This window comes from Malaclemys terrapin, chromosome 1 (assembly GCF_027887155.1).
Source record: "Malaclemys terrapin pileata isolate rMalTer1 chromosome 1, rMalTer1.hap1, whole genome shotgun sequence".
NCBI lineage: Eukaryota > Metazoa > Chordata > Testudines > Emydidae > Malaclemys > Malaclemys terrapin.
This window is the reverse complement of record NC_071505.1, coordinates 168,401,939-168,417,063: the sequence shown is the minus strand read 5'-3', so window position 1 is coordinate 168,417,063 and position 15,125 is coordinate 168,401,939. Positions and strand designations below refer to the sequence as shown.

At 48.1% G+C, this 15,125-nt stretch overlaps 1 protein-coding gene across 3 annotated transcripts in view; it reads right to left on the bottom strand.

The window, feature by feature from the left end:
- Positions 1–13,532, bottom strand: part of IGSF3 (immunoglobulin superfamily member 3) — a 153,887-nt gene extending 140,355 nt beyond the window's left edge. For 2 of the 3 annotated variants that reach the window (XM_054046629.1, XM_054046645.1), the window contains exons 1-2: positions 13,477–13,532; positions 12,067–12,896 (exon numbers count right to left, since the gene is read on the bottom strand). In XM_054046629.1, the coding sequence (XP_053902604.1) occupies positions 12,067–12,109 (43 nt within the window). In that variant the 5' untranslated portion in view covers positions 12,110–12,896; positions 13,477–13,532. Of the gene's footprint in view, positions 1–12,066; positions 12,897–13,073; positions 13,151–13,476 lie in introns of those variants that run through there. The other variant, XM_054046637.1, reaches the window with a different exon arrangement.
- Between the last annotated feature and the right edge of the window lie 1,593 nt (positions 13,533–15,125).

Here is a 15,125-nt window from a genome sequence, read left to right as displayed (position 1 = left end):
GTCTGTTAACGTGTCTGGGGATGGAGCGGAAATCCTCCAGGGACATCTCCATGAAGCTCTCCTGGAGGTACTCCGAAAGCCTTGCCAGAAGGTTTCTGGGCAGTGCATCCTTATTCCCTCCTCCATGGTAGGACACTTGACCACGCCATGCTTGCAGCAAGTAATCTGGTATCATTGCCTGACAAAGCCTAGCAGCGTATGGTCCCGGTGTTTGCTGGCATTCAAGCAACATCCGTTCTTTATCTTGTTGTGTAATCCTCAGGAGAGTGATATCACTCCTGGTAACCTGGTTGAAATACGGGAACTTAATTAAGGGGACAGAGGTGGCCGTTCCTACTGGGCTGTTTGCCTGTGGCGGAAAATAAATCCTTCCCTGCAGTTAGCCAAGCGCAGATGGGAAATTGGCCCTGAAGTTTTCCGCGTTTGGCTAGCAGGGTTCTTCCCTGTTACCAGCCACGCGGTGGGGGGAGGGTACCGTGATCATCCCAGAGAATTCATGGCGAGGGGGGGGGTCGGCGGCGGGGGGGGGGGGGGGGTAGTTTGGTGCCTGCAGGGATCTTCCCTGATACCAGCCATGCGGTGGGGGGAGGGGTACCGTGATCATCCCAGAGAATTCATGGCGGGGGGGGGGGGGTTAGTTTGTTTTCTGGTGCTGCTGAATGTTAACAGAAAAACCGCAGCACTCTACTTGCCTGAAGGGGCCCAGACAAGCCCCCCCACACTGCCCCCCCCCCAACTGGCTGAGATTGGCCAGGCTTCTGCAGCACTCTACAGGCTATGCTTGGTATGTGGGAAAGGAGGGTGCAGAAGCTGTAAAACAATGGCTTACCATGGCCGCATGCAAGCCGAATTCTGTTGCCCAGACCTGTGATCTCTAGCAGCAAAGCCACAAGCACTCAGCATTAAGAGGCAAAATGCGACCTTGCACAGAAATCACATGTGCTATGTAATGTGAACAGTGTTGGTCACCGTGAAAGAGTATAAGCATTGTTCTGCAAAATGTAGCTTTTAAAACAATTCTCTCTTTTTTCCCCTCCCTACAGCAGCTGCAAATTCCTCAAGCCTCCCTCCTCCATCCCGAAGGTTATCACAGATAAGGCGTCGTAAGAAGAAGACGCGGGAGGACATGTTTTCTGAAATTATGCAATCCAGCAGGAGTGACAGAGCTCATCTGAATGAGTGGAAGGAAACAGTTTCAAAGTATAGGAAAGAAGTCAGTGAACGTGAGGAGAGGAGGGACCAACGTGAGGAGAGGAGGGACCAACGTGAGGAGAGGAGAGACGATCGAGATGAGAGATGGCAGCAGGAAGACCAGAGGATGAAGGATGCAACGCTGGGGCTGCTCCGGCGTCTGGTGGAGGTTCAGGAACGGCTGCTGGAAAACAGACTGCCGCTTCAGCCCCTGTTCCCCCCTCCCCCCTCCCCATGTTCCGTATCCTCCTCACCCAGACGTGTAAGAACGCGGGGGGGGAGGCTCCGTACACCTTCCCATTCCACCCCAGTAGACAGCCCAAGCAAAAGGCTGTCATTTTTTTAACCTTTTCTTTGTGGCTTTTTCCTTCCCAGCAATCCTCCTCCCAAATACCACCCGGGTTCCCTCCCTCTTTTTCTAATCTATTAATAAAGAATAAATGATTTTTAAATGATAGTGACTTTATTTGGTTTGAAAGAAAGCTGGGGGAAGGGGCAGGGTGGGTTCCTTACAGAAAATCAGTCAGTAAAGGGGGAGGGTTTTCATGAAGGAGAAACAAACAGATATTTCACACGGTAGCCTGGCCAGCCATGAAACTGGTTTTCAAAGCTTCTCTGATGCACAGCGCTTCATGGTGTGATCTTCTAATCGCCCTGGTGTCTGGCTGTGCGTAATCAGCAGCCAGGCGATTTGCCTCAGCCTCCCACCCCGCCATAAAGGTCTCCCCCTTACTTTCACAGAGATTGTGGAGCACACAGCAAGCAGAAATAACAATGGGGAGATTTCTTTGGCTGAGGTCAGAGCGAGTCAATAATGAACGCCAGCGACCTTTTAAACGGCCAAATGCACATTCTACCACCATTCTGCACTTGCTTAGCCTGTAGTTAAACAGCTCCTGACTCCTGTCCAGGCTGCCTGTGTATGGCTTCATAAGCCATGGCATTAAGGGGTAGGCTGGGTCCCCAAGAATAACTATGGGCATTTCAACATCCCCAACGGTTATTTTCTGGTCCGGAAAGTAAGTCCCTTGCTGCAGCCCTTTAAACAGAGTAGTGTTCCTGAAGACGCGAGCGTCATGAACCCTTCCCGCCCAGCCCGCGTTGATGTTGGTGAAACGTCCCTTGTGATCCACAAGTGCTTGCAGCACCATTGAAAAGTACCCCTTGCGGTTTATGTACTCGGTGGCTTGGTGCTCCGGTGCCAAGATAGGGATATGGGTTCCGTCTATTGCCCCACCACAGTTAGGGAATCCCATTGCAGCAAAACCATCCACTATAGCCTGCACATTTCCCAGAGTCACTAACTTTCGTAGCAGCACCTGAGTGATTGCTTTGGCTACTTGCATCACAGCAGCCCCCACCGTAGATTTGCCCACTCCAAATTGATTCCCGACTGACCGGTAGCTGTCTGGCGTTGCAAGCTTCCACAGGGCTATCGCCACGCGCTTCTCAACTGTGAGGGCTGCTCTCATCTTGGTATTCTGGCATTTCAGGGCAGGGGAAAGCAAGTCACAAAGTTCCATGAAAGTGCCCTTACGCATGCGAAAGTTCCGCAGCCACTGGGAATCGTCCCAGACCTGCAACACTATGCGGTCCCACCAGTCTGTGCTTGTTTCCCTTGCCCAGAATCGGCGTTCCATGGATAGAATCTGCCCCATTAACAACATGATCTCCAAAGCACCGGGGCCTGTGGTTTCACTGAATTCTGTGTCCATGTCCTCATCATGCTTGTCGCTGCGCTGCCGCCGCCGCTGCCTCCTCGCCTCGTTTTTCTGGTCCTGGTTGAGCATAAACTCCACAAGAACGCGCGAGGTGTTTGCAATATTCATGAGTGCTGTCTTGACCTCAGCGGGCTCCATGCTTGCCGTGGTATGGAGTCTGCAGCGTTCACCCACCCAGGAAAAAAGGCGCGAAAATGGTTGTCTGCCGTCCGTTGCTTTCATGCAGGGAGGGAGGGAGTGAGGCTGTACCCAGAACCACCTGCGACGATGTTTTTTGTCCCATCAGGCACTGGGATCTTAACCCACAATCCCAATGGGCGCAGGAGACTGCGGGAACTATGGGATAGCTATGGAATTGCTACCCACAGTGCAACGGTGCAGAAATCGACGCTAGCCCCGGTACTTGGACGCACACCACCGAATTACTGTGCTAGTGTGGCCGCACTCATTTCGACTTTATACAACCTGTTTCTCAAATCCGAATTATCTAAATTCGGATTAATCCCGTAGTGTAGACATACCCACAGTAACATTTCCAATGTGCTACAGTGCAAAAGCACAATGTGGTAACATGCTGTGAAAGGGCTTTTATCATTTGGCTGAAACAGTATTTTCGATTTCTTTTGGATTATTACTGAAGTTATATTTTCATAACTAGAAAGACAAATTCCTTTAATGTCATCGTGTTGTTCCAATTAAACCTTCTAATGACAAAAACTTGCTCACATCCATCATTCTGAAACATGGTCTCTGTGTATTGATGGAAATGGAGTGCTTGGTAAGGTTAGCAATAGGACAGAGATAGAGATTATATAGAGAGACAAGGTGGGTGAGGTAATTCCTTTTATTGGACCAACTTCTGTTGGAGAGACAGAGAAGTTTTCAAGCTATACAGAGCTCGTCTTCAGGTTTGGGAAAGGTACTAAGAGTGTCACAGCTAAATACAAGATCAAACAGATAGCACATATTCTAACTGAAGGGACCATTCAAGGTGAAGTGACCTGTTAACACACGTATAGGACTAAAGCAGGTGTTAATGGGGTACAGTGTTGTAATAAGCCATAAATCCAGTGTCTTTATTAAGACCATGATTTTTAGTGTCTAGCAAAGTTATGAATTTAAGCTCCCAGGCTCCTCTTTTCAAAGTGTTGTGCAGGTTTCCTTTAAGGATAAGGACTGATAGGTTCGTGAAAAGTGTTCACCCACAGGAGAGGGAGTATGGTCGTCTTTTATCATTTTCCAGTTTGAGCTCATTCGAGAGTGTAGCAATTGTCTGGTTTCACCCACACAGTTGTTGTTGGGGAATGTAGTGCACCGGATGAGGAACACCACATGTTGTGATGGGTATTTGTAGGACCCAGGGATCTTGAAAGGTGTGTTGTAGGGGGCGTAGATCACTGTAGCAGTGGAAATATGTCTGCAGGTTCCGCATCTGTTGTTTTGGTGGGGTCTGGTGCCCCTTTGAGTTGGTGTGTCCTGGTCTGTGGGGAGTTTGCTTCCAATGATGAAGCGCCTCGAGAGGTTGGGGGGGGGGGGGGTTGTTTGACGGCTAGAAGAGGGGGTTCAGGAAAGATTTTTAAGGATGAGGTCTCCAAATATGGATTGTAGCTGTTTGATGATACCCCATACAGGTTCCACTGTGGGGTGGCAGGTGACAACTAGGGGTGTGCAGTTGGAGGGGGCAGGAAATCATTTTTGTATTGAAGCATGTTCTCTCAGGGTATTTAGGTGGCCCGTTCCAGGATGCGATCTACTTCTCTGATGGGGTGTCCTTGTTTGTGAAGGCAGATTTGAGTGTGCGTTACAGTATATAACCTGAACTTTCTCCTTGGAGCATTTTCTGTGGTATGAGTGCCTGGCTGCAGATAACCGATTTCTTGGTGTGTTGGGGGTTACTGGATCTATGCGAGTAGGCGGGTGATCCATGGGTTTTTTGTATATAGTTGTCTATAGAGTTCCATTGCTGAAGCTCATTGTGATGTCCAGGAAGTTGATGCTACTGTGGGAAGCATTCCAGAAGGAGTTTAATGGATGGGGGCGGTTGTTGAAATTGTGGTGGAAACCCATGAAAGAATTTAGGTTGCTTGTCCAGAGGATGAAAATATCAATGTATCTCAGGTACACCATTGGTTTGGGGTGCATTTGTCCAGAAATTTTTCTTCAAGGTGGTTCATGAAGAGGTTGATATATTGGGGAGGCATGCTAGTACCCATGGTTATTCTCATGGTTTGGACAAAATTTTTGTTGTTGAATGTAAAATTGTTATGGGTGAGGATGAAGTGGATGAGTTTGGCCATGTGTTTAGCGTGGATATCTGAGAGTTGTCCATTGTCTTACAGATATTTGAGGCAGGCAGCTATGCCATCATTACGAGGCATGTTGGTGCATAGGGAAGTGACATTCATGGTGGCAAGGCTGGTATTCTGCGGGAAGTTGTTAATTTTGCAGAGTTTGTGGAGGAAGTCGGTTCTGTCCTTGAGGAAGCTGGCCCTTTGTGGGGTGAGTGGTTTGTGAATGGTATCTCTCTACTGCTGCTAGGACAGCTACACAGTCACCAGATAGTGACCAAACCAGTGGACAAAAAGGGCACCATTGTAGTCCTCAACTGTGATGACTACATTAACGAGGCCAACCAACAACTCTCCAACATGACCTACTATGAAGAACTCAAAAAACACCCCATACCACAATTAACCCAGGAATTTAAGGATACCATCAAATCCTTCCCCTAACAACTGCAAGAGAAACTCCACAAACTCATCCCCCATGAACTCTCCCCAGAGACCTTCACATCTTCCCAAGATACACAAAGGAACCCAGGAAGACCCATCATATCTGGCCATGGCACTCTTACTGAAGGAATACTGGGACTCAGAAATCATCCTCAAACCATTCACCGCAGCTGCAAAATGAATTTTAGATTCTATGCATCAAATACCTAACATCTCCAAACATTTAACCGGAGATCTATGCCTCAAGAGCATTGTATGGAGAGAGAGAGAATGCCAATGTCAAAACAAACGTAACAGGTTTGTGTTAACAAAGGCATATTCAGCATTTTAAAAGCCAGAGGCAGTCGTATGTATTACAATTCATTCCAGACAATGACTCGAGGGCCTAAATGCCCTTGATGCAAACAAGCAAGTCAATCACATCAAAACAGTTGTGTCTGGAACACTTTCCCCTTCCTCCCAGACAGCTTTCTGTAACAAGAAGTTATTGAGAAGGAGTTTGCAGATTAGAAATTACTTATCAGGCTAACGTCATTCATTCAGGGTATAGCATGGTTCGTGTCATATCAATGCGTCCAAGAGAGTTACACTTCATTAGCTTACTACTAGCTTTTGTCACCTTTCTCCAGGGCAACTATTTATACAGATTCTGTGATTTATTCTGTACAGGCAGGAGAGGAGGGCCAGGAAAATTCTCCCTCTATCACCCGACCACCTCCTTTCTAAACAGTTTCCTAGCTCTAAACATTCAGTAACTTTCCAGACATGGAATGGATTCTCTCCCTCCCAAAACACACAAGCTCTATATTCCCCACACATCCTTGCATTATTATTTATTCATCCTTAAAATTTATATAATACATCTGTCAAAAGTGTTCTAGGTACATGAACAATTTACAATAAAAAGTGATTTAATAAAGAAAGCTAACTTGACACAATGTCAACTAAATGTCCAACTTGCAAAAACCAAAGCCCTCTACATTAAAAGCTTAGGCAAGTAAGTAGGCTATGCAACATGCTTTTAAGTTCAACAAATTTCACAAAGACCAAGGGAGAAGGAGATTAGATTTTATAGTTGAGGCCCTTTTGCCCAAAATGCATGCAAGAGATGGTCTATTCAGGTAACAACTGCCACAGTATAACACCATGAGAGAGGCAGCTTCCAAGAGAAATAAGGACTCAGATCATAAAAAGCACTATAGATACAAGGACTTCATCTGCCTTGGGAAACAAACTGGCAGCCAGTGCTGTTCACGGGGCACTAGTATAATAGGTTCACTGAGGGCAGGTCTACACTTAAATTGCTGCAGCTGTGCTGCTGTAGCGCTTCACTGAAGACATGACTACCCTGACGGGAGGGCTTCTGTTGGCGCAGTTAATTCCACCTCCATGAGAGGCGGTTGCTATGTTAAAGGGAGAAGCCCTCCCGTCAACATAGCGCTGTCTACACTGCGGGTTAGACTGGTATAACTACATCCTTCAAGGTGTGGATTTTTCACACTGCCGAGCAATGTAGTTATACCTGTAACCCCTTTGGAGTTTAGAGAGCATGGCCCCTTTAAATCTTTTTCCTAAGGGGTGAGGGGGAGCAGTAAGAGAAAGGAGGGAAACGCCAGGGTGTGGCTCTGGAGCCCCAGAGAGAAGGGCTGCAGCAAGCAGGCCCTCGCAAAGTGAAGCAGCAGAGAACCTGCCTAAAGCCTGGGAAGCACAGGATGGCCGATCGGGGACACCCCAGGACAGGAGCCAGGAGGAGCACTGTGCCAGGAAAACAATCGCCCGGGAAGGACAGGCCGAAGCTGGACCCAGTATCACTGCTGCCCAGAGCTGCATGGGGCTGTAAGTACTGGGGCTTGTAACTCTGCATTGGAAATAAGGAGGGAGGCAGCTAGCTAGTTAAGTGGAAAGGTGGTCGTTCTGTGTGGCTTTGCAGAAAGCGGCAAAAGAGGGCACCGGAGGGGTTTGTTGGAAAAAGTTTACTGGCACTAAAACCAACCAGGAGCACCCAAGACTCACTGCCAAATTGAAACTTTGCTCAGGACTCCTAAACTCTGTGTGCAGACACATTGCTCAGTGTCTGCCCTTTCAAACTGTGCTACCACTGGGCCTGTGAGCCCCCCCACCATTTTCCTGCTCCCCCTATATTTCCCCTTGTTGTTTTTCTCCTCTCCTCCCTCTGTAAATAAATATTTCCCTTTCTTATATCCATTGTACTTTTCCTGTGGGTGTTCACTCTGGGGGGGTTAAAACAAATGCCCCTGGGGTAAAAAAATTTTCCTGTTGCATTCCTGCGTGCTCCTTCTCTTGGCCACTCTCAACCAAGCAATCCCAGCTAGCCAGCTCAGTTGAAACAGAAGAGTGGAGTGTCAAGAGCATACTGATGCTATGCAAACCAACAGTCTAAAGAAGTGACAGGAAAGAAGCCTGCTCTATAGAAGAAAGGCCTTTGGGGCAGATGAGCAACCATCCAATATTATCCTGGGAGTCCTCTTGGCATTATCATTGTTTGTTTTATTGCAGCATGCTATTTACAATGATCTGAAGAAGAGGTTCTCAAACTGTGGCCCGCGAGCTCCATTCAGGTGGTCTGTGGATAGTTTCCTCTAAGGTGCATGCCTGGGCGGCCACACATGAGAGAATGAAGGGCCACCCACCTAATTAGTGGAGCCACGCAGGCGTGGCTCCACTAATTAGGTGCCTGGACCTGGCGAAGACACACATGTGAGGTGGTGGCCTTGGGGGGGTGGTAGGTGGGAGGGGGCAGTGGGGTGAGAAGAGGGGGTAGGGAGAATTTGGGACGTGCAGGGCTGCGGTGGCCAGAGAAAGTGGAGACTTTCCCCAGCTCCAGGGCTGTGGCTGCCGGGGAAAGACGGCCCCCCTTCCCAGCCTCAGCTCTATGGAGACCCTCCCTCCCATCCTTCCCAGCCCCAGCTCGGGGACTGCCACGACAGGGGAGTCCCCCCTCCCCATCCTTCCCAGCCCCAGCTCGGGAGCTGCCACAGCAGGGGAGAGAGGGCACATCCATCGCATTAGAAAGGCAAGACTACGGATATTAAAATATGATTGGTGTGCTTTTATTTGTAGAACATAAAATGTTTATTAATTTTTTTCTATACAGTGCTTTTATTCAATTCAACAGTAGTTAGCTAATGGTACAAACAACATTTGGAAAGATCATTAAATAGTCTGAGACCCTCAGCAATTTTCAAGTAGTTCACGAAAAAAAAAGTTTGAGAACCACTGATCTGAAGTTTCAGGACCTTTCTGTAGCTCCACTCCCCTCTAAGAATCAAAAATCACCCCTTATTATGTATGAATGAAGAGAGGAAAGATGTGTATATATCCCTACACACATCTGGATACGTACATATACATATATAATATTTATAGCTCTTTGTGCTCACTCACGGGTGGCATTCTTGATACTGTAGAAAGTCAAATGTAAGTAGGAAAAAAATACCTATTCATAGACCAGTGAGAATGAGTTTTGCATTCTGTAGACGCCTATTGTATTATGTTTCCTTAAATATTACATTATAGACATAAATAGTATCAGATTTTGCATCCCTGGAAGAGCAGGTAAATCTCATAACTACATACAAGATTAGTACTGCCTGGCAGAGGTATTAATAATCTTATTACTGCATGGGGATTATTTATAATACTTGCCCTGGTCCCCCATTTTATACTCAATGTGATGAAGTGCCACATACTTAAAGCCTTGAAACTGAAATACTGCAGTAAAAGAAAAAAGCAGCAACTATCTCAGAGCGTGATGCCCACATGCCAGCTGTGGGTTTTCAATCCCTTGTTCTGCGGAGTTATTCTGAATTTGTTAATATAAAATAGTAAATCAAGTACAAACTAGTTAAGTTGTCTTCAGCTTTTATCATAATCACTTTTCTTTTTACATTCTAATGGGTTTATAAATAGTAGAGCAATATGAACTACACTCCTTTTTAAGTGCACCTATCACCATAGTATCAGCACTATATATTATAGCACTAAAAACAAAAAACAAAAACAAACAAAAAAATCACTCTGAATCCTTATTTGGAAAGCCAGTCAGAAGATTTATGTTATAAAACAAGATAAAGCTTTTGACCCCCACCCTACCCTCCTCCTTAGCAAGGCAAATCAAGTCTCTAGCTTTCAGAAACACTGCCCTAAAGAATTTTTGAGTAGCCTGGGGCTTTCGGACAGAGCAGAAGGCTTCAAGGTACTGTCAGATCAGGTGTTATTAAAAAACACCAGTTCAGCAACTATCATGTGAACAGTTTAAAGAATTGGAGAACCTAAACTCTAGTGATGCATGCCAAAATGGGACTAGCCAATTTCCCCCTCTAACTGTATGATTATTTTTTTTAAAAAGGAACATCTTACATGTATGCCTCTACTTGCACACAGAAAGATACCAAAATGCTTTACAAAACTAGATATGCACATAGGATTCTGATGCATACCGTTGAAAAATAGCCCTTCTGAGATAGAAGGCAGCAGCTGTTTGATACCTTGGCAGCTTTTCTATACAACACTGATAGAAAATTAAGAACATTGGATCCAATTTTAATTGGAGAAGTATAAAACATAATTCATGTTAACAGAAAGTAATTACCAAGCTGGAATTTGGCCAGGGCACCAAAGAGAACACCTAAACTCTTATATATGAGAAGAGTTGTCAAGATCTGTGTTTTATATCTGATCTGAAAGACAGCTCCTCTAGCAACACAATGCCCCCTACTGCTATGCTGGAGTATCAGTTTAGTATCAACTTCGAAGGAAGAATAGACAGGCACCCATTCACTCCTTATTAGGTAAAGGTTATCCAGAACAATATTGTTCTTAATCCAAGAGGATTTAGTATTCAAGCATGTAAAGGTAACTCTATAAGCAGTTTCAATTCATCCATGTTGACTATCAGAATACAATAGATTCAGTTTGTAAATTATACAGCGGAGTAATCCAGCACAACCTTGGTTTCTAAGTGTTTTTCCAGAGTGTGGGGAGGAGAAACCACCATTGTTTTTCAAAGTTTGAACCCTATCCAAAAAACAGTCCAAAGGTTCATCTCTCTCTCTCTCTCTTCTGGCAAAGGGAAGGTAGCATGAGAAACATGAAATCGGAGATGTAGAAGCACGGCTGTGCAAGCCAAGCACAAGTTTTTGTTTCGAAGCTATCCTGCACTTGCTTTGCCAGTTCTTAAGACCAGACACAAAAGATGCTGCTAACTCTGCTTCTTTTCCTCTAATAGCTTAGAAATTAACAGAAAATCCTCACTTCCATAAGAGCAAAGGAAGCTTTCACCATTGCAAAATATCTCCCTTGAAAAATACCACCTGGTGAGTATTTTTCTAGTGTGGAAACAGAGTCTGTGTTTTCACAAAGATACCAGTTTACTCAAAATGCATTTTGTTAACACTAGGCTAGACATATGGGCCATCACAAAGACACATGGGATGTTGCAACTAACTTGTATTCAGCCATTCTCAAAATTGTAAAGAGGTCTTGCATTGCTACAGCATCTCTCTGCCAGAAAGATCCCAAAGCACTTTACAAGACTATATACATTCATCCACTGAACTGAGACAGTCACTTGTGGGATGGGACACAACAGCTGTTCAACTGCGCACAGCACATCTACAAGACACTTTAAGGCAGGAATTGAAGAATACTGTACCCAATTGGAATGGTAGGAGGAATTCAGGGAGACAGAGTATACTTACACAAGTTGAAGTTTAACCAGGAAGCTACCTCCACTCTTGTAAAAATAGAGATTACATTAAATTAATCTCACCATAGGTGAGGAGGACTTTGGTTTTATGTTTTTTACATCCAGCAACACAGCCAAGGCATTCCTTCTGTACTTACTAGGAGAGGTAAGTGCTACCTTGCTGATTCACCAAAACTTAAGTTTCCATGGAGGTATCCCTGTCCAGTATTGACCAAGCTCAAATCAGCTTGTGAAATCTGACAAGCAAAGTTCAGAGTCAGAAATGGTACAGCTGTAGGCACAACAGAAAAGGACCATTCATTTCTCCCTTCTCATGCACAGTTTGCAAGTTCTGAATGGATCCCAATACACAGGTATCGGGGAACACCTTTCTGTTCTGTGTTTGTACAGCACCTAGCCCAATGGGGTCCTCACCCATATCAAGGATTCCTAGGTGCTATGGTAATACAAGTAAATAATATAATGAATCTGTTCAATGTTGAAAAGGCCTTAGATATTTTTCTCCCTCCAATTCCAGCAATAGCAGTTGCATTTCTTTGGAAGAGCACAGGGTACTATCTGCCACTTGGAATCTCTCCAGAAACGGAATAGGTGTGATAAAGTCATATTTCATATAAAATGCAGTGCTAGAACGAGAAATGAATGGTGGGTCAAACTTTTAACAGATTATTGATATAGATAGGCAGCCACTTACCCAGCAGTAGAAGAGATGTCAGCTCTTGCAGAAGGCACCTCATCTTTGTAAGAGAGTGAAGATAAAGGGGCAGCTCTCCTTCCCTTCCTCCCTCACCTATTCTTTTATCTTCAGCTGTCAGACACCAATTGGCTTATATTTCCAGAAAAATATTTTGTTGGGAGTGGAAGTACAAAGTAGAGGGGAAGTGAGGGGTAGGGGAGAGAAGGAGGGGGAAAACAGAAGGGAAAAATAAAGTGAGGGAAGGGCTTACTGGGAGGCGTGAAAACGTCCTCAAATGCTAAATTGTGTTCCCAAATTGATGCTACTGCCTTTCCAGATCCTGACACACTATGTGTCTCAATGCCTTTGATTTTTTTCCAGGTCCAGTTTCAACACTGGCTGCGTATCCTTTCCTTTTAGATTAGTGCTCCAGGGAAGAGGAGGGAAAAGAGTAAGAGAAATCCTTTCATCTCCTCAGTCTGGTAATGCTAGTTCCTCCTCCCAGCGAAAATGTGCCTCCCAGAACAGTTCCCAAGAGTCAGTCACCGGCCCCGCAGCTGAAGATATAATGGGAGTTCAAAACCTCTGGCGCCCAAGCTTGGCTGCTACATGACAAGACAGCGTCAGAGTCGGTGTCTTTGCTTCTCCAGCTGTTTCCTTCCTTGGGAAGGGATGAGCGTGAGCTGTGTCCCGATCTCCTCCACCCGCCAGCGGGGCTGGGCTCGGCTCTGCCTGACGGTGCGCTGCTTCTGCCGGTGCAACCGGAGCCGGGATCCTACCCTCTGCAGCTGCTCCCGCTCCGCCTGGGCTCGGCTCCTAGCTCAGCTCATCGCTCCTTTCGGCTCCCCCTGAGAGCAAAGTTAGCAAGGCGTAAGAAGCGGCCTTCCGCCCCCCCCCTCACCTCCCAGCCCAGCCGGGCGCCCCCCGCGGCGGTCGGACGCGGAGGGCAGCGCTCCGGGGAACCGAGCCCCGGGGCTGGGCAGACGCGATGCCCGCGCCGCGAGCCCAGCCCGCTATTGTCTCACCCTCGCGGCTGTTCGGGTCTCCAGCGGGGCTAATGCAACGGGAGAAGACGCTTCAGACGGGGCGCTCTGGGGGATGGCCCCTGGCTAAGGGGGGCGAGCAGCAGCAGCCAGCCCCTACCGGCTCCGCTGCCCCGGAGCGGGCTGCAGCAGCGGGAGAGCCGGGCGGCCCGTCCCCTCGCGGAGGAGGGTCCAGGCGAGCGCTCCCCCTGCCCTGGCAGCCGGCGCACGCCGCACCCCAGGCACCGCCACACACAGCAGCCCGGCTCCAGCCGCCCACGGCGCCTCCCCGCCCCGACTCCAGGTGTCCGGGCTCCCTCCGCACGTCGGTCCCAGGAGCCCCAGCTCCCCGCTCGCTCACCCACCCTGGTCCCCGCGGGCGCTGCTCCGCCCCCGGGTAACCTACCTGCCCCGCGCCCTTCAGCCGGCACCGCCCGGCTTCCATTCTCTGCTCGAAAAGCTAGGGGGAGGCAGGCGCTTCCTCTGCGCCGGGAAACTCCTCCCTCCGCTCCGCCCTCTGCCCCCTGGGCCTCCCGCTCCCCGCCCTGCCCCGCCTATTCCCTCTGCTCCCTTCCTCACCTCTACCCCCGGCAAGCTGGACTCAAGGCCCCGCCCGGGGACACGCCTGCTCCCGGCCGGCTCTCCGGGAAGCAGGAGGGGATGGGGTTCCCCCCTCCAAGAGCGAGGGAGGATGCAAAAGGATAAACTGGACACAACAGCATCTGCTTTTTGAACCGGGAGCCGGCTAGGATGACCAGTTGTCCTGATTTTATATGGACAGTCCTGATATTTGGGGCTTGTTCTTATATAGACATCAATTTCCCCCTACCCCGTCCTGATTTTTCACACTTGCTGTTTGGTCACCTTAAAGCCGGCTCATATTACAGCCAGGCTGAGATACTCTGGTTCCAGCTCCTAAGGCTGTAGATCAAGCTTTCCCCTCCTAAGGCTCCTTTCAATCCTTATTCGTTACTCATGCAAGCAGGGGCACAGGAACAGTTTGTATCATGGGAGTGCTCAGAGCCATTGAACTAAACTGTAAACCCTGTATATGCTGGAAATCACTTCAAGTCGGGGACGGTAGCACCTATGCATGCACATGATGGTTGTATGTACAATCAGGGCTGCCACTTTATGTCTTCGTGGGACAAAGGCAGCCCTCGCTCCGTCCCCTGTGATGTTTATTGTTGTGGCAGCATGTCCCTGTGACGTATTGGTGCCTGGCAATATGGCATCAAGACAGCTTGGGTGCTGCATGGAAATGTCACTGCCACAATGATATTTTGCCGGCTGGGAAGTGATTTGGATACTTGTTATTAAGGCCAAATTGCCAGCTATTTGTCCTCCCACGCTACACGGACGAGATGATCACAATGGTTCCTTCTGGCCTTAAGGGCTATGAATCTATAAAATTAGGGATCAAGAGTTTGATTGTATCAAGCTGTCTCCAACGGGGCCGGATTAACTTTTTGTGGGCCCAGCGCCAAACGTATTTGTGGGCCCCCATTAGGGAAATAGGGCATGTGATGGGGGTTGGTCCGCAGAGCGAGGGGCCAGCTGGGGCAATGTGGTGCAGTGCAGTGGAAGTGGCCCCACTCAGTCCAGCACAAGGGCACTGTTTACAAACCCACAACTGCTAGTCGCACACAGGCCCACTGAGCCCTGCGCTGCCCGCATGCCCGTTCCACACTGCCCCCCGCCCAGTGCCCTGCCTTTATGCCCAGCACCCCCTCACCCAGAGACCTCCCCCACAGATCCCTATGCCCAGCACCCCCTCACCCAGAGACCTCCCCTACAGATCCCTATGCCCAATGCCCCCAGACCCACTTTGCCCAGCACCCCTAACCCAGAGACCCCTCCCACTGACTTCCCACCACAACTGCACAGCACCCTGCACACCATACCCCCTGCCCAGCTCCTCCACCCACAGATCCCCTACTGTCCAGCACCCCCTTCACTGTCCCACAATCACAGTTGTACAGTGCCCCATAATCCTGAGGGAATTCTGCATCAAATTCCGTGCATAATATTTTAAAATTCTGCAATTTTTTTTTT